The sequence below is a fragment of the Medicago sativa genome, chromosome 5 (genome assembly GCF_051527215.1).
Source record: "Medicago sativa cultivar Bolivia chromosome 5, Bolivia_mono, whole genome shotgun sequence".
NCBI classification, from domain to species: Eukaryota; Viridiplantae; Streptophyta; class Magnoliopsida; order Fabales; family Fabaceae; genus Medicago; species Medicago sativa.
Window position 1 is genome coordinate 70,422,712 of NC_140753.1, and position 13,667 is coordinate 70,436,378.

The 13,667-nt window shown below is 32.9% G+C and overlaps 1 protein-coding gene and 1 long non-coding RNA gene across 2 annotated transcripts; both read left to right on the top strand.

Moving 5' to 3' along the window:
* Positions 1–1,606: 1,606 nt before the first annotated feature.
* LOC146924513 (BTB/POZ and MATH domain-containing protein 4-like) lies at positions 1,607–6,671 on the top strand. Its single transcript, XM_085709526.1, has 4 exons — positions 1,607–2,107; positions 3,479–3,824; positions 4,039–4,318; positions 5,992–6,671. Exons 1-4 carry the CDS (start codon positions 1,698–1,700, stop codon positions 6,177–6,179), a joined length of 1,224 nt encoding a protein of 407 aa, XP_085565652.1. The 5' UTR covers positions 1,607–1,697; the 3' UTR covers positions 6,180–6,671.
* A 1,570-nt stretch (positions 6,672–8,241) lies between these two features.
* LOC146924514 (uncharacterized) lies at positions 8,242–9,688 on the top strand. Its single transcript, XR_015010190.1, has 3 exons — positions 8,242–8,370; positions 8,561–8,706; positions 9,425–9,688. It is a non-coding gene; the product is annotated as an uncharacterized LOC146924514 (long non-coding RNA).
* The last annotated feature ends 3,979 nt before the right edge of the window (positions 9,689–13,667 follow it).

Genomic DNA, 13,667 nt, shown 5'->3' on the forward strand with positions numbered 1-13,667 from the left:
ATGTCATTAAACCGTCTTGTCTTCTTTAAGAACACATTTGTGTATGTGTCCAAAAAAAATTAATTTGAGTTTGTCTCTAAGCAAACATTTCTCGCCAATTGCTTTAACGTTCTCCTGAGCTTCTAAACTTGTTAGAATGCATCTTTCCACAAATATTTTTTTCTTACAAAATCTAGCGTAGTTCTCTAAATTTTGAGCAATGTAGAGGATTATGGATTGGGATGGTAAAACATGCCAGTCCGTGCCATTTAGACCTGTCTCGTCTGATTCTGATTAAAATTTAAAACGGAACAAGACACCTCAAATTAGGTGACCGAGTCCAAAATCTCATTCTGTCCTGTTTAGTGGCGGACTTACGAGTTGGCAGGTCGGCCCGCCAAACAAAAAACTTTTTTTAGATAAAAAATGATGTATTGTCATAACAAAAACTATTTTTTTAAACAAAAAACTCATAATTTTTTTTACGAGTTTAATTGATATGCATTGTTGGTGTAAAAGAGTTTTACACATTGATTCAACAATGTATCGTTATAACATATAATTAAATCCATAAACCACTTACTGGTACAAATAACATAAAGAAATGTAATCAACGTTTATTGGAGAAAGCAACCCCAAAGATTTGGGACCAAAAGCGGTTAGCGGTGACCATTGAATAAGTTTCTTCATATGGTAATACATCATTGAATACATGTGAGTTTTTATACATTGACAGTGTATATAAATTAAATTATTTTTTATTTACACGTTTTTCGTATAAAAAATACTAAAAATATCTAGCAAGTAAATATGGGCAAGAGTCTCCTTCACACACTATCTTAGGACTTAGGCCCACGAGGAGAGCTCAACCCAAAAGTCTAATCCATTAGGTGTGGGAGAGTTTCATGGTTTAAATACTGCATCAAACATTTTTATTTATCCGATGTGGAACTCCTAAAGGAATGAATGTTTTATCGCTAAGAGGAGTATAAAAGTAAGTATTTGAGACTAATCCCTTGATTAAAAAGTCAAAGTTGTTTGAAAATCTAATTCACTAATGACGTCTCAAATCCATGACCCCAAGTAAGCTGTGATTCGTGTGAAATAGCATGAAGCTCAACAATCATATTGGTAGTATGATCACAACATCGTGCAAAACCAATGATCCAACCACAACATTCGATGCAAAAAAAAGTGCTATCTTGGGCGATTGAATGCATCTTGAACTATCAACTAAGATCATCTTCATAAGGATCATTATGAAAATCAAGCTCGAGTTTGTGTCAAACTTGCATGGCCTTCGAACAATCAATGTAAAATGGTTTTCAACTAAGTACCGCATCTATAACAAGAAGCATAGGGTAAGATGTGATGAGAGCACCGAACTTGATCAGTTCGCAACTTGATGGATATTTTTAGTAACTTCTTCCCAATCAAAATCAATTAGGTTTGATCGGATCCGATAATCAGTTAGGCTAAAACTGGGCAACCCAACCCATGTACACAACAATATGCCACGTCATGATATAGCCCACAGAATTTCACTTTTTAGAAACTTCAGGGACAAATACGTCATTTCCCAAAGTCTACCTTACTCAAAACCGTGACGTACCCAAAAACCATCGTCATTTTTCGTCAACCCAAAACACTTCTTCCCCAATTCTACCCTTCACAAAACCCCCAAAATCAAATTCAAAATCCCTAAATAAACAACCGCCATGACCGGAAACGCATCATCTCCGACACCATCACCGTCACCGGCGCCGTTATCCTCCCCAACGATCTCGCGCTCGATAACGCAAACGGTTAACGGTTCGCACAAATTCTTGATCCAAGGGTACTCGCTCGCAAAGGGAATGGGAGTTGGAAAACACATTGCGAGCGATGTTTTCACCGTCGGAGGGTATCAGTGGGCGATCTACTTCTATCCCGATGGGAAGAATCCGGAGGATAATTCTGCGTATGTTTCGGTTTTCATCGCGTTGGCGAGTGAAGGAACGGATGTGAGAGCGCTTTTTGAACTCACGCTTGTTGATCAGAGTGGTCAGGGGAAGCATAAGGTTCATAGCCATTTTGATCGCTCTCTTGAAAGTGGTCCTTATACCTTGAAATATAAGGGTAGCATGTGGTAGGGTTTTGATTATTTATTTCAAATTTTGATTGTTTTTGGTTTAATGTTGATGATAATTTGGGAATTTTGTTGTTTGAATTTGATGTGAGTTTGGGGTTTTTATGCATATGATGAAATGATGAACCAACACGAAAATAAGTTAAGCGTAACGGAGATGAAGATGTTGAAAACTAGACATGATAAGATAAAAATTTAAAGCATTAGAGAGAGAGGGAGAGAGTTGGATAACACCTATCGTAGAAAAGACGGTGAAAACTATGTTTAGGCGGTTTAGTCATGTGGAGAGAAGACATGTGGATTCTGACCTAAGGAGAGTAGATCAGATGGAGGAAAGTCAAAACACTAGAGGAAGACCTAGAAAACCTGTAAGAGAAACTATAGATTAATGAGTAGGATATAAATATTGTATTTCATAAGACATTGCTGTGTTGTTTGATCCATGTAGCCGACCCCCATTCCCTTTGCGAGCGAGTACCCTTAGACTATTTCATAAAAGAGATAAACCACATTCTTTTAAAGGAGAAGACATGTTGTATGAAGTGATGAGCAGTTTAGTTTTTTTAGAGGATGAACATTGTAGTTGTTCTTATTTAAAATATTTACTATATCTGTATTATTACTCCTTTAAAAGAATGTGGTTTATCTCTTTTTTTGGTTGAACGTGCTTGATTATTTTGCAATTTGCTTACCAAAAACATTACATAGGTGAATTAGAAGGATTTTTCTTAGTTATATGTGTATACCAAATATAACTTTATGGAGAATGCTAAACAATGCCCTCAAGGCAATGGTTAAACAATCAAAACAAGTAACTTTTTTTTATTAAAAGAAGTGTAATTATTACTTAATCAAAAGTCAAAACTTATATTTTCAAGACAAATTTTCTATTTATAGATTCCTTGACCATTTCCTTGAGGGCACTGGTTAGCAAGACCCTAACTTTATATCTATGGTGTATATGAAATATAACTATATAACCATATGATACATGAAGGCTTCATTGGCAAAAAGACTCTCTTTGTTGCTCTTTCCTGTGAATTTTAGTTACTGGATTAGTCTATGCAGTTGTGTGTGGGGATAACTTGGTTTACCAAAATATGCCTTTATCATTTATATTGTTTTTTAAATCAAAGACAATGCATATGTTTTAAAAATTTGTGAAAGAGGTAAATTATCATTGATTAAAGTGGTATTCACAGTTATTTTACATCTGTCTCTGAGGGGTTTTGAACTCCGTTCTTTGAGTTTGCAAATGTCGAACTCTTTCCTCTGAGTTGTAACCTTGTGGACAAGGACAATGCATATTATTTTGTACAATGTTGTGTCAAGATTTGTAAAAATGTTGATCTTGTTCATTTGTTTTTGTAGGGGTTACAAGCGTTTTTTCAGACGGACTTTGCTTGAAAGCTCTGATTTCCTCAAGAATGATTGCTTGAAAATCAACTGTACAGTTGGAGTTGTGGTTTCTGCTGTTGATTGCCCACAGCTTAACTCTATTCATGTCCCAGAATCTGACATTGGATCACACTTTGGTGCACTATTGGAGAATAATGAAGGTTCAGATGTTACTTTTGATGTGGCTGGGGAGAAGTTTCCTGGTCATAAGTTGGTGTTGGCCGCTAGATCTCCAGAATTTCGATCTAAATTTTTTGATGGCACGGATATGGACACACAGGAGATTGTTGTGACAGATTTAGAACCAAAGGTTTTTAAGGTAAAAACTATTTATTTCTTATTATTTTTTCTTCCCTTTTACCATCTTCTTTTCATGGTAGTGTTAAGCACGGCTAGGATCTACTCTCTGTTATTATGTGTTTTTCTGCAGTTTTTTCTTGTTTAATTCTTCTTTTCTTGATAAGAAAAGATCTTATTTGGGGGAAGTACTGCTCGGGAGGATAGATGTCCTGATTTTCCGTTTACTTTTACAGGCCATGCTGCATTTTATCTACAGAGATTCCCTTACAGAAGAGGTGGACATGGTTTCATCAACAACATCTAGTGATTTTCCAGTTTCGGAGACGTTGATAGCAAAATTGTTAGCTGCAGCAGACAAGTATGGCTTGGAGAGGCTTAGACTGATGTGCGAGTCTCGTCTTTGCAAGGACATTGGTGTGAGTTCTGTAGCCAACATTTTGACCTTGGCTGACCATTGCCATGCCACAGAGTTAAAAGCTGTTTGCCTAAAATTTGCTTCTCAAAATCTAGCCGGTATACCTACTTACTAATCACTTGTTTTTGTCTGGTTTGCATGGGTAACAGTGCTAACAATTAACATTAACACTGATGTTTTACCTTACAACACTTGTTACTGAAAAGTGACAAAATATAAAAGAAAAATGCATTCAGCTACAAGCTTCCTCTGCTAGTTAAACAAAGTTGTTTGACATACACGAGTAGGTATGCAGCAGAAAATGTAGATTATATATATTGCAAAAATAAATCTTACACGTTCCTAAAACATTAAGATGATTCATTATAACTTTACATTTTGGGGATCTTTGCTCTCAACTTGCCAATCTAACTAGTTACGGAATTAATGACATGGCTAATTCTATGGAGGGTTTGACCATAGGCCACCAGGGGTTTACTGTTTATGTTTCATATATGTCGGTCAAACGCAAACTAGTAGGAATAAGTGATAGTAGAGATGATGCCATTAAACACGAGTAATGAAAAATACATGGGAAGAAAAATTGAATTGACAACATTTGTTTAGTATTTAATTTTTTGTGTAAAAAAGTTATTAGTGAACTGTATGCTGCCACCTGTTCAAAAAAGGAAGTTAAATCTTCAAAGCTTTTACTGGAACTGAAAGACCTTAGTTACTTATTACCATAATGATGCATTGCTGACTTGCTTTCTTAATTACCAAAAATGGAAAAAAAAACATCTGACATTGGCAGCTGATGAAATTTAGTGTTACTGACCCTTCATGTGTTTCAAATGTTCTTATTTTGCTCTCTGATATGTGTTGTTCTCTTCCACTCTAATCATGTGAAATGCTGTTGGATGATTTTGTTTTCTTATCCTTCCATTTTTTTTTTTTACTTTTTCAACCTGCTATGTAAAAGACCTTAGTTACTAGTATTTACTATAACAATGCATTGCTTACTCACTTTTCTATTTACCAAAAATGGAGATAATATTACTTTAGCAGCTGATGAAATTTTGTTTTACCTAGCCTTCATGTGTTCCAAATGTGTCCGTTTTTCTCTTCTAGTTTTTGTTCTCTTCCACTCTAATCACGTGAAATGTTGTTGAATGATTTTGTTGTCTTTATCCTTTAATTTTCTTTACTTTTTCAACCTGCAATGTGTAACATGATTTTGGATAAGACAGTATGACATCATTCGATCTATATAGTCAACCCTGCTTAGTGGGAAAAGGTTTTTGCTGTAGATTTTTTTTGACCTTCTTTGCATTTTGAAACATTTAGACCCATGTAAGCTCCTCCTTCCCTTCTCTTGTTATTTTCTTTCCACCACTTTCTTTTTTATTGATTGCTTTTCCGTTCTCGATAATTTGGACTTTTTTGTGCTTATATATTTCTATGTCAAGCATCACATGTGTTCTACATTTATTCAATTTATTCATGTACTTTCTGATGTCTATTATGTCACCTTAATAGTGAATACAAATGATTTTGTACATTGACATTCAATGAGGTCAGACCATTGTAGAGGCCTGCGGGTTTCTATCTGTTTTTCCCTTTTGTGTTGAAATTTTAGATATAGGTTGGTTGGCCATCTTTTGATCCTCTGTTCTAAATCCATGTTTAATCATGCATTATTAAAACTTTTGGACATAGAAAATTATTTTTGTCTACTTTGTACTATCCACATGCTTGATAAGATGGTTCTTATGGTTTGGACTTGTTGCAGCTGTCATGAGGTCGGATGGATTCGAGTCCATGAAAGAAAAATGCCCATGGCTACAGTCAGAGATCTTGAAGACAGTTGCTGGCTGTGAGGGTGATAGTTGCAGTACAGGGGAAAAATCTCAGAGTGTGTGGGCCCAACTTTCAGATGGTGGTGACACAATTGGCAGGAGAGTCAGACAGAGACATTGATATCTGTTGTCTCGCATTGGTATCTCTGATTCTTTTGTAAATGGTAAATGATTGAAAGTGATAATGTTGAAAGAATGGGGATAGGAAAAGGCAAAAGAGAAGGAAAATCTTTTTCCTGCCAACTTCTCTATGTTTCAATAGAAAGTGCTTTAGAAAAAGAAGGTAGACTAGATGCTATGCAGGTTATGTAAATGTCTCCGATGGGGTGTAAGTTGTTTAGTGCAGAGTAGTTATTGAAAATGAGCTCTTCTGCAATATACTTTTGGAGAGGATCCAAGTCCATCCATACTTTTGAACTGGACGTCATAGTTACTTGACTTTATATATCCAACTGCATTGTCCCTTGATATCCTTTGTTCAAACACTAATGTTTGCAGAATTAGGTTCAATAGAATGGTTGCTATACCTTGTAAAAAATATTCATTTTGTGAACATTTTGTTTTTTTTCTTTCATTAAACCTCATAAAAAGTGTTAATGTTTCTGGATGGCAATATGCATTACTACCTCGTTAGTTCATGTTTAAGTTAGAAGGAAGCTCTAACCAAGTATTTATGTGTTGAAAGATGGCAGAATGGATTGTAGTGGTTTCTGCAAACAGATTGATTGAGTACAGTTTTTTCTCATGTCCAATGAAGTGGAGATAATTTCTGTCTCATATTATCTGCATTCATGCTGTCGGGAAATCAACATAACTATTCTTCAAGCAAAATAAGATGTCTTGCAACATTAATCTCACTGTGGTTTGAGTTTGCTTTTACTGTCAGTTTTTATTTACTTTTGACTGTTGATAATTTCCTTTATAATAGTAGTAATACGGGTGATTGATACAGACATTAAATTTAAAATTTTCCTGCTTGGTGCAGTTAGGCTTGAAGTTGAAATGTTCCATTAGACAAAACAGGTTGAACAAAATTTGTACTTCTTTCAAAGAGTCAGCACTGACAAATTACTTACAGTTACAGAGATTGAATTTTTCGCTTAAATCAAAAACAAGTTTCTCCTTTTCCCTAAGTATTTGCCTATGACGAGATGCTGCTCTTTGAGTTTTTATAAGAGTGCCTCTGAATAAGTTTCTACCTTGTAAAATAGAGTGCAGTGTAGAGGTGAAATATAACTCTTCCAGTTTTCATTTTTCCTTCTCCAAATTAAATCAATTAAAAAGTTATAATCAAATAATGAAATGATAAATTATATACACAAGTAGTGTAGATTTTAGCCATTCATAAAGAGATAAATAGACTTAATTGCATATTTTATTCTCCTATTTCACTCAATCTGCGATTTTGGTCAGTTTTTCCAATTGCAAAATTGAATTTCAAATATTAGGCCGTGACAATTAGTAATAGACTAACATGACATATGGCTTATGGTTACACCGACTAGGTGAAGTATTTTATTATTTAACTAATTAACTAAATAGTTCAAGCCTAGTTTTTTATTATATTATTCGTGTTTAGTATATTCTCTTTTGGTGATTTAGATTTTATCATGTTATTTGTAGGTATTTTGCCGTTATATGCTATTAAATTGGATGTTGTAGGTTTGTTCGTAGATTCATTCTTTACATGCTATTGTATCTGATGTATTTTATCAATTTAAACGAATGAATATCATTTTAAGGACTAAGACACTAAGTTGTCCCAATTTCTTTCCGACTAAAAATTACTTTTATTTCTCTCAAACACCAAAAACTAAAATAGTACTGGAAATATAATTACTTTTATTTCTCTCACCAAAAACTAAAATAGAACTGAAGATATTTTTCTATTTTTATTTATAAACGTTACTTCAAAATTTAATTTAATATTTATTTATATTTATATTATCGTCTAGGTTTTATATATGTTTTTTCAAAATTTAATTTAATATTTATTTATATTTATATTATCGTCTAGGTTTTATATATGTTTTTTTTATACGCGGACACGTTTTTGTTTAGGTATTTATGTTTTTTATACGTGGACAGTTTTTGTAAAAGAAAAAAAGAGTTTAATGCCTAGTCAAAGGGCACCACTTTTCTTGGCTCCCAAGGAATTCGGAACAATATTTACTCATCTTACAACTATGTTTTCACACATTCATAAAAACTAACGCATACAAGCCACACACAATGGTTGCCATGGAGATGTGTGATCATTGCTGCAAGATTCGTCAAACTATAGCTTATTTAAGCGACGGCGTATATTTCAGGTAAAGTCATAATCACTTATTTTTCTTAGATCAATGTTGATCATCTTTTGTAGAAATATATATTTGTAACATATTAAACAATCAAATTCTACGTCGGTCAGTATTTTTTTTGCTTATCATTCTTTACCTTGTTCTTTTGAGTTGTACCATGAATTATTGATCTAAGTGATTTTCAATGATTCGATTATAGCTGTTGCACAGATTGTGGGAAGGTTCTGAGTGAGTCGATTCCTAAAAGTCCAAAGACAAATGAAAGTGATAGAACAATGAAGAGAAAGAGAAAGACCAGAGTAAAAGAAACTCAAAAGGAAAGAACAATAAGAGAGAGAACAATATGTAAGTACTCTTTCTTTTACTCAATTCTTCCCCTATTTTTTGTCGCTACACATGTATAATTTTAAATTCTGTTGTTTAAGGCTTTGAGGTTTTGAATGTGAAATATGTTTTATTTTATTGCAACTAGTTGAAAGTGTGTCTAAATATCTAGTACTATGTATCATAAACGCTTCATATTGAAGTCGTATTCGGTGCTCGGCGTATGTTCGGTGTCGTGTCCAACACCAACATGTCACCGATATTTGTTCGGTGTTAGAAACTCTGTATTTAAGGTCCTTATCTGTGTCGGTGCTTTATAATGACAAATGAAATTGAAGGGTTTAAAAAGGGGGAAATTGAAGACTTGATCTTTGTTTATTTCCTAATTAATATCTCAAATTGTCTAATTAACTATGTAGCAACACTTTATAATGACAGGGAAATTGAAGACTTTATCTTTGTTTATGTCCCAATTCATACCCCAAATTATGGCTGTTATCATCAAGAAGATTTCTTTAGTCTAAAATATAATTTATAATTACCAAAGGAAAACTTGGATATGTTGCACCAATCTGTGCTTTCAAAGGCCTCCACAAATTTTCTCATATTTGAGTCTAGTTTTTAGTTTTGTTCAATTCATCATCAGTATTCATCCTTCATTTTTTTATTCAGGCAATCTTTTTCATTTGATCAATAAAATAGTTTAATTGATATTATGCTGTATTGATACTTTTTGCAGTGACACAAGCATACACTTCATGACAAGTAATATTGGAGAAGCAGATTCTTTTGGCTTTAATTTGATTTATATTTGTTGACATTATTTAGAGGGATGATTGTTCCTAAACTCTTTGCAATAAGTAGTTTCAATTTGTAAAACTACTCCTATTGTTTGGTGTAATATTTATTCTATTCTTTTATCATGTTATCATAGAAGTCTACCTTCAATTATAAGGAATGTGGATGAAGAAATTGCCTTAAGATTATTCTTTTCGTGGGTAAACTTCTTTTTGTTGATGCATTATTAAGTTTAACTGTTTAAGTTTGACAAACACAATCAACTGAGAGTCTGAGAGCTATATTAACCAGTTACCAGTCCATGACTCCTTGTTATTCATCAAGCCTGCAAAATTTGACAAAAGGAAGGCTCCAACAAACACATTTTTACTGTTAGACTGGAAAATATAAAAACATGCTTACGTTTAAATTAAATTTATATAAGTAATTGAAGTGTATCAATATCACTGTATAGTGTGTGGAATTGGCTAAAAGTGAATATCAAGATCTTCAATTAGACACTTTGAATACCAATGGTGTATCAATCCACTGGTGTATCATGGTGGGGGTGATTGTGCAGGGTACAATAGAAGCTAATTTACAGCGTGCAATATGGAGATAGGTAATCAAGTTCTATTTCTTCCAACCTATATTTTTACATTTATAAAGATTGAATCTCTAATCAATTGGTTAAGAAACTCAAACATCAATCACTTATATTAGACTATGTTAGTAAGTCGTGATTGTTTAACCATCCTCTCGGATGCGCTACCGTTTTTCTTGTTAGAGATCATCGCTACACGTCATACTCTTCATAGTGTTTAATCACCACTTTGTACATATGTTCAATGTACTTAATAAAATCAATTCATTCATAGTATAAACAAACTGTCTACTATAAGCCAACACATGAACTTTAACAGAGTCGTGTAGCACTCTTTTTCCTTACATAAAAAACAAGGAAAGGTGACTTGCAGTTTGTTACCTAGCTCATAAATCACATCATATACTCATTGTACAAAACAATTATGGTATGATTACAAACCTAAATGTACAGTGTTTAGTCATACGCATAAAAAGTGACTTTGTTTTTAAAAAAATAAATAATAATAAACGATCTAACATTTTAAGGATGTGTTTCTTTGTGTATGTGTGTCTACACATAATATTTAGTCTTATGACTATCCAAGACTTGCTCATTGGACACAAACACATATAATTTAGTTTTTGACCATGAACATAAATAAGAAAAAAAATAAAAGAGAAAATAATTTTGTTTTTAACAAACAAATGTTAGTTGTTATTATTTTGTTAGAGGAGATGAAAAAATGTTAGCAACAAGAATCGAACTCGGACCTCCTTCATAAACTCAACTCCTGCATCATCCCAACCCTTTTAGCAGTTGACTACGTATTCAAAGAAATGAAAATTATTAAATTATTGATTTTTATTTGTATGTTTGCCTAAATATTTTTGACATGTAGTTGTATTTAATGTAAGTTTTATTTTCTCAAATATAATAAGCATCTAAACCCTCATATTGTCGGTTAATGATATTGTTTTGAGAGTTGTATTGTTTTTTTAGTCTAAATTGATAAATTTGGCAGTCTATTGAGTAGTTTAATTTTGATAACATTGAAACACCTATTGAGCAGCTCTTAGAAAAAGTTGAATTTCATTCGTTGTGGTGGCTAAAAGTCAATAAAACAACTTTTGTGTACGGTTCTCAGAGATGATGGTCGGATCCTTTAGCTTGTTTGGGTATCGACTAACCTTATTTTTGTAATTATACCTTGTGACTGTATGTTTTCCGGGTTGGACCTTCAAGTACACCTTGTACTGAGGAGTTTCCAATACCGTTGTTAATATATCCCATTTTGAATTTTTCAATTTTTTTTTGACTAAAACACTCACACCTTTCATATTATATAATCCGAACAAAAAAAAATATGGTTCAAATTATATAATCTGAAATATGCTTATATACACGCAACAATCAGAACCTTCTTTCATTTCAGCAGTTGCAAGTTTTGCTTTTAAAAACAACAAAAAAATAAAGTAAATAAATGATAAGATGTAACGCCCCATTTTTATTCTATTACTTTTAATAGATGTGTGAATATTTTTATATAACTTTATCTGTTAAATATATGATTTTATGTGAAATATGTGTTTTTGGTGATTTTATGTGATATATGGTGTGATGCTATTTTATTATATGATTTAGGGAGTTGTATATTATTTAAATGAGTATGGCTTTATTATTTGTGGAAACATTAGGAGAAATAAAAATAGGAGTAAAATATTAATATTTTGGTTAATGGGAGTTAATTAGTAATTATGTGAGTTTAAGGGAGCTAAGAAAAATAAAGGAGAAGTTATGTTTATTGGGAAATAGAATAGAGAGGAGTCAGAAACATTTTTCACGTACAAAAGAAAAACATAAGTTTTGGGAGAAGAAGAGAAAACCTAGAAGAGGCAAAGAGAAGAGGAGGAACAATTCTGTAAGCTTTTGATTCACCTAAACTAAGGTAAGGGTGGGATTCCTTTCAATAATCATAATATATAATTTGAAAATTGATGAATTTGTTGTTATTGGTTTTTAGGGTTTGAGAAGTTATGTTAGATGATGAATTATGATGAAACTTGTTGTTGAATTGCATGATTATATGTTGTTTTATCCCCTATGTTGTCTAATAAACTTGTAAATATGTTTCTAATTCATTTTGGGTGATTAGGGGATCAAAAATTGGGTTTTGGGGTGAAAAATGGTGCAAAAATCGTAACAGCCTGTGCCAAATCGTGCTCCGATTTTGCCAAATCGTGCTCCGATTATTTACAAATGAAAATGCAAATTTTGACCCAGAAAATCGTACTCCGATTTGACAGCCTTCCCTGTTTCGCGTTCTTGCGTCTTTTTCACCCGTTTCTGTTTTGAATTAGCTTTCGGTGTAAACATAAAAGTTGTAGATAATTGAGTTAGCTTTCTAATGGCCTTGGTTTGGAGTGGAAAAGATTTGTAGATTTTGAGTTATGATAAAAATAGTCAAAGTGGGTCTTTAGAAAACTTTAAGAAAACTTAGCAAAACTAATCCCAAGTTAGTCTAAAAACTTATGGTTGGTTTCCCAACTTCAAACTTAAGTGTTAGGGATTTAGTTGAGGTGTTTTATGGGTATTTGGCTTATGTCCTATTGATCAAAACTTAATTGCTTTTGGGGGATGTTTTAGACTTTGAGATGAATGTAATTGATTTATAAATATATGCTATGTTGTTGATTCCCGTTGTTGACGTTGTTGTAACGTCTAATGTCAAAGTTGAGGAGCGTGTCATAATTGTTGTAGGCACATATTGTAACAGCCCGATTTTTCGCTAGATTTATTTTATTATTTATTTATGTGTGTTGTGTGTGCTATTATGTGATTATTTGCATCTGTGTGTATTTTTGGTTGGGAATTGTAGAATTCGGTGTAGAAGGGTATTTTAGTCATTTTGGACTTCGGGGCATTTTGGTCATTTTGAGAGTAGGGGTAATTTTGTAAATTAGTTGAGGACTATTTTTAGTGCTTAGTAAGAGTATTATTTTACCAAGTTACTAGAAGGTGTAGTAATTATTTTAATTACCATTAAGTGACCGTTAGTGTTGTAATTTACCGTTAAGTGAGTAGTGACATTTTGGGTGTTAGAATAGAAATGGGTTAGGCCCATTAAGGTTTGAGAGATAAGCCCAATTAAGTGAACCTATATAAACTAATGTTAGTAGAGAAATATGGTTTTTCCACAACATTTTTCATTTGAGAAGAAAAGAGATAGAGGCTAGAAGGAAGAACAAGAACAAGGGTTAGAGGCAAGAGAGGATTCATCATCTAGGAGCTAAATTGAAGCTTGGGTTAGAGAGTCTTGGTGCTAGAGGTAAGAGGGTTAGAATTCAACCATAATTCATAACTTTTTCTTTCTTACCCATTTTTATGAAATTGATGAATTGAATCTAATTGTTGTAAATTCGTGCATGATTGTTGTTGTTATGTTTGAGAACATGATTTATATGATAATTGCAAGCTAGTATGTGAATTAACATGTTGAAATGCATAATTGTGGGTAAATTGTGTTCTTGAGCAAAAATTGATGAAGAATGAAGTTGTGGTTGTTGAATTGTTGATGAATTCATTTTCAAATGTTGTTGTTGTTGTTTTAACATATGTTGTT